The sequence below is a fragment of the Dermacentor silvarum genome, chromosome 1 (assembly GCF_013339745.2).
Source record: "Dermacentor silvarum isolate Dsil-2018 chromosome 1, BIME_Dsil_1.4, whole genome shotgun sequence".
NCBI classification, from domain to species: domain Eukaryota; kingdom Metazoa; phylum Arthropoda; class Arachnida; order Ixodida; family Ixodidae; genus Dermacentor; species Dermacentor silvarum.
In genome coordinates, this window is record NC_051154.1 from 270,162,903 (window position 1) to 270,177,256 (window position 14,354).

Consider the following 14,354-nt stretch of genomic DNA (forward strand, 5'->3'; position numbering starts at 1 on the left):
TTGCGAAGGATGAAAAACCCAACTTCACGGGCGGTCGCTGCCGGCAGAGCTGCAGTCTCAGCGTAGCGAGCAAGATGATCTACGCCGACAATAATCCACCGATTTCCACACCCGCTGCATGGAAGCGGGCCGTAGAGGTCGATGCCGACGTGGTCGAACGGACGAGCCGGGCATGGTAGCGGCTGCAACGGTCCTGCGAAACGGTGTGTAGGTGTCTTGCCCTGTTGGCAAGTAGTACAAGCCTGAATGTACTTTTGCACAAAGTTGTACATGCCTCGCCAATAATAGCGCTGACGCAACCTTGTGTAAGTTTTCAGGACGCCGGCATGAGTGCTTAGGGGATCAGCGTGAAAAGATGCGCAGATGTCAGAGCGCATATGACGAGGTATAGCAAGGAGCCATTTCCGACCGTCCGGCATATAGTTGCGGCGATATAGAATGTTGTCTCGCACGGAAAAGTGGGTTGCTTGGCGACGCAGTGCTCGTGTCGAAGGGACATCAGACGGAGCGGCAAGGTAGTCAAGTAACATTGCAAGTGTTGGGTCCTTGCGCTGCTCTATGTGCATGTCGGTGATGGTCAATGGTGACAGGGTGGACGCGGAGTCTGACAAAGACGCCAAGTCAGGCGTCAGTGGGGAGCGGGAAAGCGCATCAGCGTCGGAGTGCTTGCGACCGGAGCGGTACATGACGCGGATGTCGTACTCTTGCAAGCGAAGCGCCCAACGTCCTAAGCGTCCCGACGGGTCTTTCAAGGAAGAAAGCCAACAAAGGTCATGGTGGTCTGTAACTACGGCGAAAGAACTGCCGTAAAGGTATGGACCAAACTTGCTTAGTGCCCAGATGATCGCCAGGCACTCCTTTTCTGTCACTGAGTATTTTAATTCTGCTTTCTTTAGAGTACGGCTAGCATAAGCGACGACGTATTAATCATAGCCAGCTTTCCGTTGCGCTAAGACCGCACCGAGGCCAACTCCGCTGGCGTCAGTGTGAACTTCCGTAGGAGCAGCAGGGTCGTAGTGGCAAAGAATCGGTGGTGAGGTCAACAAGTGGCGCAACTGCTGAAATGCCGCATCACATTCAGTTGACCACGCTGCTATGCGGTTACTGTCGGAAAGTAAACTTGTCAAGGGCGCCATGATGGATGCGAAGTTGCGTACGAAGGGACGAAAATACGAACATAAGCCAATAAAACGTTTGAGGGTTTTGATAGACGTGGTCGTAGGGAAGTCTGCAACGGCGCGGAGCTTGTCTGGGTCCGGGAGGACGCCGTCCTTTGAGACTACGTGACCCAAGATGGTTAACTTGCTTGCAGCAAAACGGCACTTCTTGAGGTTGAGTTGTAGGCCGGCAGAGGCGAGACAGGTCAGAATGTCATGCAGGCGAGCGAGGTGTGTCGGAAAATCGGTTGAGAAGACGACGATGTCGACGAGGTAACATAGACATGTCTTCCATTTGTGGCCGCGAAGGATGGTATCGATCATACGCTCAAAAGTAGCAGGCGCATTGCACAACCCGAAGGGCATGATGTTAAACTCGTAGAGGCCATCGGGTGTAACGAATGCGGTTTTCGGACGGTCAGGTTCGGCCATTGGAACTTGCCAGTACGCGGAGCGCAGATCCAAGGAAGTGAAATATTCTGCGCCTTGCAAGCAGTCGAGAGCGTCATCGATTCGAGGCAGTGGATAAACGTCTTTTCTTGTTATCTTGTTTAGACGTCTGTAGTCGACAGAAAAACGAATGGTGCCATCTTTTTTCTTACCAACACGACAGGTGAAGACCAAGGACTTTGAGAAGGACAGATGACTTCACGTTTGAGCACTGTCGTCCACTTGCTCTGTGATGACTCGTCGCTCTTTGGCCGATACACGATACGGGCGCTGTCGCAAGGGGGAGTGGGAACCGGTGTCAATGGTGTGAGAGACACCGGTGGCATGGCCCAATGACGTCTGATGGCAGTCGAAAGAAGAAAGAAACTTGTGAAGGAGAGCGAGAAGTTGGCGGCGATGAGATGGGGAAAGAGCAGGGTCGATGGCGTTGTCAAAACACACTGAAGACGATGAGTCTGAGACAGAAGCGATGGCGTCAACGTAACAACGGTGGGAGTCGGTAGGAACATCGAGATCGACAACGTAGTCGACCGCCTGCAAGCATCCTAGGGTCTCTCCACGCAGTAGGCTGATCGGGTACTGGTAGTAGTTGGTGACCAGCATAACAGTTGACCCAGATGTTATAGTGAGCATGGCAAACGGAAGAACGATGCCCTTGCGCTGAACAAACACATCGGACGGCGTGAACACTACAGTGGTGTCAGAGTTGGCAGCAGACGACAGGACAACAGGCATCGACGACTCAGGGGGTATGGTTGTGTCGGCATCAACAATGAGTTTATTGGCAACGCGAGGAGAGCCGATCAGCAGTGATTCACATAGTGGTAAAAGCGACACTTCGGCACGCGAACAGTCAATGACAGCATGATGACGTGACAGAAAATCCCAACCAAGGATGAGGTCGTGAGAGCACGATGGTAGCACGAAACACTCGATTATGTACAGAACTTCGTTGATGACAACACGGGCCGTGCATACAGCTGAAGGGTGAATTCGCTGCGCGCTGGCAGTGGCGAGCACCAGGCCAGAGGGAGCTGTAGTCACTTTTCGGAGTTTGCGACGAAGGTTCTCGTGAATGACGGAAACGGCGGCTCCGGTATCGACTAGCGCAACTGCGGGTACTCCCTCTACAAAAACGGTAATAACATTTTGCGGCGAAGATGGAGGTCTTGAGAACGTCGACGTATTAGCAGTTCTTGCCTCAGGAACTGCACCAATTAGTTTCCCGCTTCAGTGGGAGCTCGACGACGCAGGGGCGAAATCGAACGCCGACGAGGCGAAGGGGAACGACGAGTTTCTGATCGGCGATCAGTTTCAGGACGTCTCGGTGAAAATGGAGACGCGGCGGCTTATTGTAGTGCGTAGGTGGGCGTTTCAAAGTTGGTAGGCGTTGTTGGGGCGCGGCGGCGACAGAAGCGCGCCACATGGCCAGCAATGCCGCAGGCGAAGCAGATAGGCCGGTTGTCTTCAGTGCGCCACGTCGAGGTTGGACGAAAAAACTGCGGTGACGGTCGGGCAACTGGAAATGAAGCCGGATGCATGGGCGATGAAAAGGAAGCTGGCGGCGGAGGAGGCCGTGCAACCACGGCTGCGTAACTGAGCGGCATCGACGTAGGGTGAGTGGGAAAGTCGGCATATGGCAGCGGCACACTCATAGGTGGGGAGGTTGTAGGAGCTGCAGGAAGCGCTTCCGATATCTGATTCCGGATGGCTTGCTGTAGCGTTGGAGTAAAAGCTGCCGAAGGTGAATCGCTGTGAGGCAGCAGCGATAGCTGCCTGGCCACCTCTTCACGAATAAAATCTTTTATATGTTGCGATAGGGTCGAGTTGGGCAGAAGGTCGGCAGAAACCGCAATGCTCGAGACGGAATAGGCGAGCTGAATGTTTTGGCGAGCGATGGAACGTTGGCGGCGCAGCTCGTCAAAGCTCTGAAATAGGTTAGTAAGGATTGATACGCTCGTTGGGCTTTTTGCCAGCAGCATCTGGAATGCGCCGTCCTCTATGCCCTTGAGGATATGCTTAATCTTGTCATCCTCTGACATGGTGGGATTTACCCGCTTGCACAAATCGAGAACATCCTCGATGTAGCTGGTGAATGTCTCTCCAGGCTGCTGTGTGCGCTGGCGCAGACGCTGTTCAGCGCGTAGCTTACGCACAGCGGGGCGATCAAACACTTCGGCAAAAAGGGTCTTAAATGCTGACCAGCTTGAAAAGTCTGATTCGTGGTTGAAGAACCACAGTTTGGCTACGTAGGCGAGGTAGAAAGACACATAAGACAGCTTAGACTGGTCGTCCCATTTGTTGTGGGCACTTACACGTTCGTACGATGAGAGCCAGGCTTCCACGTCATGTTCGGCAGTCCCACTGATAATGGGTGGATCGCGATGAAGAGGGACGCCGGCACAGGCGGCAGTGGCAGCCGGTGGTGCAGGCAATGAAGTGGCTGGATCAGGCATAGTGCAGGGCGATTGTGTTGGTGTTTGCAGGGTTCGAGTGCGGAGCTCCAGGACGAGGCGAAGGATCTCAGCAACCTCCACCAAATGCGACGAGGTTTATTTTCGTCGATAACGTTGTAAGAACGCTAGGTACAGGTAGGCACCGCAAGGGCTCTTTGTAGCACGGGGTTCTCTCGCGATCACCGCACGGTCCTTCGTCTTCCTCTTCAGTCGGTACATACCCAGGGGCGCCTCTGCTTCGCAGGGTGCCATCAGCACCTAATGAAACGTTTTCTTACCAGAGCAATCTGGAAGGCTGAAAATTAGGTCCAGTGCTTCTTCAGCTCTTACCGTATTTTTTCGTGCAGCAAAACACAAATGAACGGCTGAGTATTACACCACAAATGGGAACACGCAGTTGTAGTCTACCTATCGGTCTCCGCTTTAGGCCCAAGAAGTTTTGCTGCGCACGCAAGTTATGAGTAATAAAATACAGATTGTGCTGCCACACACGAAAATTAGACGTAACAAATTCCTGGTCCACTCTTAAATTCCGGTAATATGACTGCGAACTGACCGGATGTAGCATAATATCAAACTCCTGTTAAGAAATGATCTAGAACATTCACATTTCACGCACCAAAACAGTCAAATGGACAGAACAACTCCTGAGACTCTAAAGCGACGCCGTATGACTAAAATAATATGCAGCGTTTTTCTGTGGTCAGTGTAGATGGCGCCACAGTACAAAATAGGACCACTATGTGTTACAACGAACCTAAACAATGCCTTAAAGTTTCAGTCCCTTCCGGTGGGACGTATCTGTCCCGCTGTCAAAAAAAAGCGATATCACCTTCCGCTTTCCCAAGCACTCAAGAGCAGACTTCCGAAAACAAGAGAGGTTTATCAAACGCATATATCCCTGATCTTATTTTGTGTTTATTATTTTTTTTTTCTGTCTCGTTGTCTCTCCTTGTACCAAGCCCTGTTATACGTTGTAATCTTCTTCGGCTGCTCAGGTGTCCCCCCCTCTCCGCTAACCCATTCGGGCATTCACATGTTGTAATCGAGCACCCTTTTCTTGTGAGTTCAGGCATTCCCACTACGTGTGGGGTTTAACAATAAGACGCGTTGTAGGGAGAGGCAGCAAAAGACGTTCGCTCCTCTCGGTTTGCGCTCTTCCTGACGCCACCGTTGCAACAGTGTGTGTTCGCGGTCATCGAGTGAGGTCGGTTCAATGTTTGCCTGTGCGCGCTCGACACAAAACTCGCTAATATATTACAGCGTAAGCTCTTATAAGCTCATTCCAATAGCCGTTTCTGGTCGCGATGATGCGGCCGCCGCCCCGTATCCGCTGAATGGGAGTCGTATACTTTACCACTGAGCCACGCATGCGCTTGCTATCAGGCAAAAGAACAATTCCCTTTACACACGCCCTATAGAGAGGCGCGCAGGCGCAGACGACCCGAGCCTCCGCCAGTATGGTGGGGCCATCTATTTAACGTGTCTGCAACCGCGACGTGCGACAAGATGCGATTCAGACGCGATGCGATTCGGACGAGGCGCGCAATCAACGCTATCCTGGTGTTAGATGTGCGCCAGGTATTTTGGGTACTTCATCGGTACACGTTATGGCGTCTCCTCGCAAGGCACGAACCGCTGCTGAAGAAGCGAATCGTAGAACTTCGTGTGCGGCTTCAACCAGGCATCATCGGGCTCAGCAGACTGCTGTGCAGAGAGCATTACAAGGCGCCGCTCGCCATCGACGCCGACGCCGGGCAGACAGGTCAGATCGTTCTCGTCAAAATCGACTCGAAGACACTTTGCCGCGAAGACCTTGTTGTGCGTGGTGCCGAAATTGGAGCTACTCTTGCACCTCTCAACCAGCTTACGCTGTGACTGTGCTGCGTGTGCCGCGCAGGCCTGTGACTTTTTAGTATGCGAATGTTTACTGCAATTATATGGAAAACTACTAACCTTACTTCGTATCGGTAATACTTTCCTCTGGCTGTCAAAGCTTCGCCTTTCGGGCTGAACTCCAACCTTTACTGTGCCCTACAGAGCGAAGTTGCTTAAGAGAAATAAATCAAATATAAGGGATTCATGCAAATATCATCAATGGACACAATCTCTAAAAAATGCAATAAATTTGGAAAGAGAGAGGTGAACAAGGTGAAATAAAATAAAATGTAACGAAATAGAGTGGACAAAGTAAAAACTTGAACCTGTTTTAAAGCCGAACCTTGTCCCCCCCCTTCGTCGTCCGTAGCTCTGGTTTGCATGGAGTTCGCTAGGGGCGCCACGGTGCACAAGGGCTATATAAGGTCTCGTTACCGATGCGCGCTCTCTTTCTCATACGAACAATTCCGTCGTCATATATTTTTGTGAATACAGGCGCATGGTATGTATTGCGTCCGATGTGAACATTGAGGCTAATGTCCTTTTTTTTATTTTCTTTCGTATAGTTTCACGGCGGCAACATACTCAGCAGGAGCTTCTTCCTAAGCTACCCAGTGGCTTTCGTCAACGTACTACGTTGCTGAAGTGTAGACACATTTTTTTTATTGTTCGACCATTGTTTAATATTATGGTTTATTACGGTGGTACCATTCCTCTTTAATATTGTGGAATATAGTTAGAGTAGCCCCCGTATTCACAAATGCTCCTTTCCTTACACGTAAAGCCAGCCTTTCGTAAGGAGAACTTAAGTTAAAGTGTGAGAAAAGGTAAAGGAGCGCTTCAAAAATCCACCTTACCACATTTTAAGGGCACCTTACGAAAGGCGCCCTTATCCGAATAAGCGTGTGACATGGGAGCGAGGCTATGCACACTTTTACGCTTGAATCTTCTGTGCATGTGCGTATAATTTATTTTTATGACAAGACGTTAATAAAACTGTGCTCCACCATTCCTACAAGCAAGCACACCCAACGTTAAACAGTCAGTTAGCCCGTTGTTGACTCAACCTTACTTTCAGCTGGCCACCATGCAGCGTAGCCGTCACAATAACAGGCTTGCTAAAATTTCACGTCGTGCCTTTTCTTGTGTTCGTTTGGTTTGTACCGTCCCGCACGTTTTGTTATTTGTACTTTTTCTCTTTCCTTGCTCTTTATTTCTTAGCTGTGTTGCGCACTTTACTTAATATTAATTGATAGCCAAAAAAGGTGTAATGGACGGAAAAAAGAGGGTAAATTTTAGTGAAGAGGAACGAAGCGTGCTAATTAATCTCGTCAGTAAGTACCAAATGATCGTGGAGAACAAACGGACGGATGGAGTCTCCTTGGATAAAAAAAAAGAAGACATGGAAGGAGATCACCGACGAATACAACTGCCGGCCCGATGTTCGATTTCGAACTGAGGCTCAACTGCGAAAATGCTGGGACAATTTAAAAGAAAAGTGGAGAAAAGGAAAGGCCGACGACATGAAGGAAGTGTTTACGACAGGTGAGCTCCTGCTCTCTCTCTGTTTTCGCTGCTCGCTACTTTCGCTGATTCCTGTTTCAGTACATTTTGCTGATAATGCTGAGGCTCCTTGATGTATTGTGTTGCGGCTCAGCCGTGTCAGTTCTGTCGCCGTGCCGTTATAAGTTGCTTCGGTGAAATATGACACATGCGATAGCTCGCATCTTGCGTCGAGGCCTTTTTTTTCCCTTCTTCTTCTTAGGAAGTGCATGTTGCGCTCTCGAGCCGAAGCACGCACTTCTATAGCTTTCCTGCGTGGCCGTGATCTGACCTATGCGAAGTCGAGGCCGGCCTGGGCGCAAGCGCGCGTTTCCTGTAAACACGAGCTCGGGTCCAGACCAGCCTGTCGCCAAATTTGCTGCTGCCCGTAGACGGCGATGCGTTCCCTGCCATCCACGCAAAATATCGCAAAAGTAATGACTAAAGCATGTCACGCTCTTGATGCATAGCGCGACGGTAGCCGTCTGCACGTAATTCAGGAATGATTGGGGCATAACGCAAATTCGTGCTGTCTTTTCAGGAGGCGGCTGTGCGCCAGCTAGCCAGCTTACGGACGAGTTGGAGCGAGTTGGGGCTGTCGCGTCGCACATGTCGACACGGGTGGAGAACCCCTTTGACAGCGACCGTGGGCGCCACGCAGCCACTCCCCGATCACAGAGCACCCCGAGTGTCGTCTCGTTGCTGCAGCCGATGCAGGTGGAGACGCTTGAACCGCCAAATGGTATGTACATTGCAAGGACAGCTTCTTTTTTTTGGGGGGGGGGGGGGGGGGGGGGGGGGGGGAGTGGTTGACCGTAATGTGCTGGGCGAGCATAGATGTGCAAAGGAGTTGTACCAACATCTCTCATCCAGAGAGGAAACCCTGTAAACACATGAAGCTTGCATAAGTCTCTTCCTGATACATGAAGCTATCACCAAACCCAGCAACTCCCAACTTTAAGCAATCTTGGCCATAGATTTGAAGAAAGCCTTCGACAACGTGACCCACGATGCCATGCTTGTGGTGCTCTCTTCCACCAACTGTGGCACCAAGATATACAACTACATGCGAGTCTTTTTCCAACTCCGTACGTACATCCTCAAAATTGGCGATATGACACGTACCCACACCTGCAAAGGCGCATACCGCAAGGAGCCGTGCTCTCACCAACACTGTTCAACTTAGCAATGTGTCGCATACACATTGCTACTCCTCATACCAGACATACATTACACACTATATGCCGACGACATAACCATGCGGATCAACAAAGGCTCTCCGGGGAAAATAGAGGACACCATGCAACGCGCACGATAGATGCAGCCCAAGTGGCAGGTGCGAGCATTGGCTTGGCGGGCTCCCTGGAAAAGTTGGCGCTGCTTGTGCACACCACGCGCTGGAGACCCAACCCATCACTACACAACACAGGACAATATTTTTCCACAAATGCATAATATCAAAGTACTGGGCCTACACATGCAGCGAGATGGAGTGGGTGCGGCCACTGTTCAGCACTTGCTAAGGCAACGTGAACAGGTCTTGAACATGGTGCTGTGCATTTCTGATCGCCACCGAGGGCTTCATGAGACAGACATGCTGCGGCTGCATGATGCCTTACTCTTGTATCACCTTCGCTATCACGCACCATACATTAACCTCACAAAGGCACACCACAACAAGCTCAACACCCTCATTCGCAAATCCACCGAACTTGCAATGGGAGTGCCAACCAACACAAGTACAGAGCTGCTAGACAAGGAACCATAACACCCTAGAAAAGCTTATCAGGACAAACAAACACAGGCAGGAAATTAGACTGAACAGTACTACATCAGGCAGAATAATCCTGCAAACGCTGTGTTTCAAACTCAGTGACACCCCATTGTTTGCTACAAGCACGCTCGGCAAAAGTGCTCGAGCACTGCTCGCAATAGCCCGCATATCAGGGTACATGGACCCCGAACGAAACAAAAAACGCAGAGAACAGCGCATCACGTACAATAGCAAGTACATTCAACGAGCCAACACATGTATGCTAATTCTGTACATCGGTGTACATACCTGTACACCGATGCTGCCATCAACAACATCGCTGCAGCCATAGCCATTACCGATCACCACTGCACAATCATTCACACGCAAACTATCAAAAAGACTGAACCATAGTGGGTGGAGCTTGCCACCATCATCAAGGCAATTGAATTCGCGTCAATCACCGCGAAAAAATGTATCATATTTACAGATTCGATGAAAGCGTGCTGCATAATTCAGAGGACAACTGCCCAAAGATTACTCTGAAGCAATCCACAAACACCTGCGCCTGCCCACTCTGGTGATCTAGATACCGGGGTACGCGGGAATGGACGACAATGGAGGGGCTAACCTGCTCGCCCGAGAAGCACTGCACTCGGCCCCCTCCATCCCATGCTCAGGTCAAACCTCTCACAAGGCTCCCACAATGCCCACACTAGCACCATACAGAGAAGACGGAGCACAATTTTCAACTCTCAGGCCAGACCTTACCAAAGGAAAGGGCACACTCATTAACCAAGCACAAACAAACACCCTGCATACACCAGCTAGAACACCTTTATATGGGGAGAAGTAACAGAGCCTCTGCCACACTGCGGGATCCATAGCAGTCGCCCAAATACTTCGCACATACTATGCATAGCTTGCATGCTTCTTTCTGCACGAACCACGAGAGCATCGACATGGATCTCGAAGACAACGAACACTTCACTGCTGTATCATGAAAGAAAAAAAGTACAAGGTGGCATATTTAGCACTGGTTAATGTATGCGAGTATTCATGTTTTCATTTCATGATATCTTGATTCTGTGCTGCATAGGCTTAAACACAGGCACAACTTTGTCAATTTTGATATTTTTTTGCTGCTCGAGCATTGTAACATCTTCCTTTGTGTTCATGCAGGGATCATATCTGCATGTTCAAGCTCGCGGTGTCGCACATGCTTTCATCGCAGTCTGTTTGTAGCAGACAAAATGAATTTGCAGGTTTACTGCTTACACTTAGCAGCAAATTGGCAAATGGGTGCACTGTTGTTGACAGATTTGCCCTGTGCAACACAGTATTGATGCCACCAGCCAACCTTACCTATCAGGTAACTAGCAAAGGAGCCAGCATAAGTAAATCTCGGGAATGTACTCCCATTCCTGCTGTGTGTTAAGGATTTCAACAGGGGTAGCCAGTGAATTGCTTCAACTGGATTACCATTCTATGAGTAAAAAATACAAAAAGAGAAATAGATGGGCTGTAACGTGAAACATTTATTGCATTTCATAAAGCACATACATATTCACCAATTCTGCACAGTCCTTGATACTGTGTACTAGACAAGGTACAGTGTCGCAAGTGCTTGTAGTTGCCCGCTGTAGTGCAAGCAAAATTTGTGTTCACGCAAAGTCAGTCTTCATGCATATGGTGATCACGAGTTATGTTCAAAGCTAACAATTATTGTTTTTGCAGATGGTATCTATGAGTGGGAAATCCCGGCAAGTCCCGGCGAAAGCAGCCAGGCAGTGTGCATGCAAGATGCACAAAATGGAGCAACCGCAGCTGAGGTCGAGCTGTCGGCAGAAGGGGGACCAGCTGCCTTGCAACCTGCTGTCCTGCAACTGGCTTCCCCATTACAGGCTGCCCCGTTGCAGACTACCCCTCAACACCCCGCTCCGGCACAACGCAGAATGCACACAAAGAAAGAAGCTGTTGAGGAAGAGCTCAGCGCCCGCCTTAGCGGTGTTGAAGAGGACAATAAGCGAAAGAGAAAGGAGCACCTTCTCAAAATGAAGCTTATGAGAACTCAGCATGCGCTTCACATGAAGCATGCAATAGAAATGCACGAACTTGATTGTGCAAGTAAGAAGGCTAAACTTGAGCTTCTCACGTTGAAAATAGCTGCCGTGAGAAAAGCCAGTAAGTAAAATGGTACAATTTCTTTATTTTCAATATGCATGCCCTGTTTTGCTCTACCACATTTTAGGAAAAATATTGCTGAATAATGCGTGCTCGTGTTCTGAAGCCGCTCGCCGAGTCAACGGGCTGTGGTCCTTGAGCTTGTGAAGCTGGGGTAGGCTGCTGAACATTGCATGTGTCTGGAGGCAGTTCATCACTTGGACGGTTCCGGCCAAAGTTGTGCAGAGCTGCACATGCCGTGATGACAATGACAGAAGTTGTTGTTTCTATTTGTAGCTTCATATCAAGACATGGAAATCTTTTACAGATGCCGAAAGCCCTTTCGACGCTGTTCCTGGTCCGGATTTGGGATTTGTTATACCTAAATAAAGAGATGTTACATATTTTCATGTACTGGCTGTATATTATTGTGACCATCCATACGCACCTGTACTCCGGGCTGTCTTTGCCTCCAGGATCTTTTAGCGGCGTCATAAGGTATGGCCGGCAAGCATACCCCATGTCGCCGAGGAGTACGCCAGCTACATCCCCTTCCTCATAACGTACTCTCGCATTGCTGTTGTCAAAAATCCTGCTGTCATGTGCAGAGCCCGGCCAGCTTGCAACTAAATCAAAAAATTGGAGTTCAGGTCCTGTGATTGCCTGCAAACATGCCAAAAAAGAATGAACGTGATCTTTTTTGCAGCTGCTGTTACCTGCAGATTTTCCAAGCTGTTTATATGCAGTCTAGTAACAATGTTTATAATATAATAGCAGTCGAGTGCCTCTTAAATCTTGTATTTGAACGTTAGTGGATGAAAATAATTTTCTGTCTGAGATAAAAATTGAAGCAGAGATTGAGCTTAATGCAGCTCGCGACCTGATGCGCCCGCGACGTCGCACACTTGTATTCTCTGCTGCGTATTACCATTGCAATGAGAGGCCGACGCAGGTAAAAAAAGCAGGACTACAGTAACCACTTTACCGTGCAGCAAATGCAGCACTGGCAAGCGCTGCAGCGGTACAGCAACTGTATTGCCGGTACGGCTGTCCGGCAGGATCTTGTTTTTAGCGCACTTCTGGTTGAGTAAATAGGGGGAAATAGAACAGACACACGTATTTAGCGCCACTCCGAGTGAACACGAAAACAATAAAATAAAACGCCACAGAGACATTCTCGCATTTGCCTCGTGTTTTTTTTTTTTTTCTGTTTAATCAACCAGGGTTACGCTGGTAGACAAGATCATGCCGCAAAAACTCGCCTAATCCACTACGCTTCTAATCACTAAGCTATTTCAAGTAGCGCATCCTTATACTACGTAAAAATGCGATTTTTTTTTCACGTCTCTGTACGCATTCTGACGGTTATGAACATATTACACTTACCTGCACATTGAAGGAGAAATATCCTTTCCTGTTGCGGAATACCTCGGCGTCGTCTCCGCCTGGACTTTTAATACGCACGTGGGTGCAATCAATGCAACCAGTCACCCTCGGAAACTTTGCCTTGATGTAGAATTGGTGCATGACCTCATGCATTTTCCCCGCGTCGGGGAACTTCACAAGCGCAGGGAACAGCGTTGCGGCAATCATTTTTGACACCCGTGTGACAACACGGGAAACGGTTGGCTGCGACACATTAATTAGGTCGCCTGAGACAATCTGAAAAGTTCCCGCGCCGTAGAAACGAAGTGTCACCAGCAGTTGCAACAGCGGTGGCACAGGGCAACCACGTCCGTCCGTGTTCTGATGCAGCGGCAACATGGTCAGTAGTTCGAGCACAGTAGCTTTTGAGAAGCGGTACCTGGCTAAAAACTCCTGGTCACTGTAAAACTCCATGGGATTCTGGCGATCCCTAAGGTTCCGCTGCAACGGCCGCAAAAAACTATACGCTTCGTTGTCCATTTCTTTTGCACGGTTTACAAAATCGACGAACTCGCTGAAGCTGTCGTCGTAGCACGCCGCCATGTTGGATTGGATAAGGAGCCGTTAAGCTACCTCAGATGCTGCCTTAAGGAGGCGCCCTCTTCGTGACCTTAAAGTTGGGCTAAAGGGAGCCGCTAAGTGTAAGGTCTGTTTTTGAAACGCGGTAAGGAGCCGATAAGGTAAGGAACGCTAAAGATAAGGGTTAGGTTGGTTTGTGAATACGGCGGTAGGTGTGTATTTTATTTGTTAGTTCCCTCACTTTGTCTGAAAATAAATGCCAATTTGATTGCACGGTGCGTTCTTCAAAGTAATTGAGATAGCTGTCAATCAAAGTACAATGATCTTTACTAACTGTCTCAAAGTTCGCATTTTTATACTCTACAACTTTGGATATGTCTTGAATTCTGTTCAAGAAGTGCTAACGCGAATGACAGCTAGTAAAGACTGGGTGCTTAAACAAGGCAGGTGAGTGACGTCGGACAGATATTCGGGGTGTAGTCAGTACTCCCCGAATAGTTACGCACACCGTAATCGTTACGCACACAATGATCGTAACGCACACCAGAGTGAAAACACCTCAGGGATCGCACCTCCGCATTGCCGAATCTACTCGTGGCGTGGACTACTGCCTCATGTACATCCCACGCGAAAATTGAGCTTTTAGCTTTTATCCTAGACCGTGGTGTCAATAAAATACCTTAATTCTGTATGTTGTATGTTAGTGCGTGTTGCGTGTATGTGTCGTATATGTCCTGTGTGCATCATTTTACCATGCTAGGTGAACCGCTGTGCAAGCGCCTTCAGTTTTAAGTAAGAAGCCTGTCTCTCTCATGCTAAATTCGGATATCTTCAGATACGGTGGAACACTTTCGCTACTTATATGAGTCGAAACACTAGGCCCCCCAAATACGCTATTAAGAAGCAATAAAATACCAAAGAAAAGGCTTCCGCGGTCACCTACATTTATTGCAATTATAAAGGAAGTGGAAGGGAAAAGAATCGAGCCGGGAAGTACTGCGCACTTTACAA

General features: G+C 49.1%; 1 protein-coding gene across 1 annotated transcript; it reads right to left on the bottom strand.

The window, feature by feature from the left end:
• Positions 1 to 11,806: 11,806 nt before the first annotated feature.
• Positions 11,807 to 13,537, bottom strand: LOC125942813 (putative nuclease HARBI1). Its single transcript, XM_049661049.1, has 3 exons — positions 12,786 to 13,537; positions 11,848 to 12,062; positions 11,807 to 11,813 (listed from the first exon to the last, which is right to left on the bottom strand). Exons 1-3 carry the CDS (start codon positions 13,365 to 13,367, stop codon positions 11,807 to 11,809), a joined length of 804 nt encoding a protein of 267 aa, XP_049517006.1. The 5' UTR covers positions 13,368 to 13,537.
• Between the last annotated feature and the right edge of the window lie 817 nt (positions 13,538 to 14,354).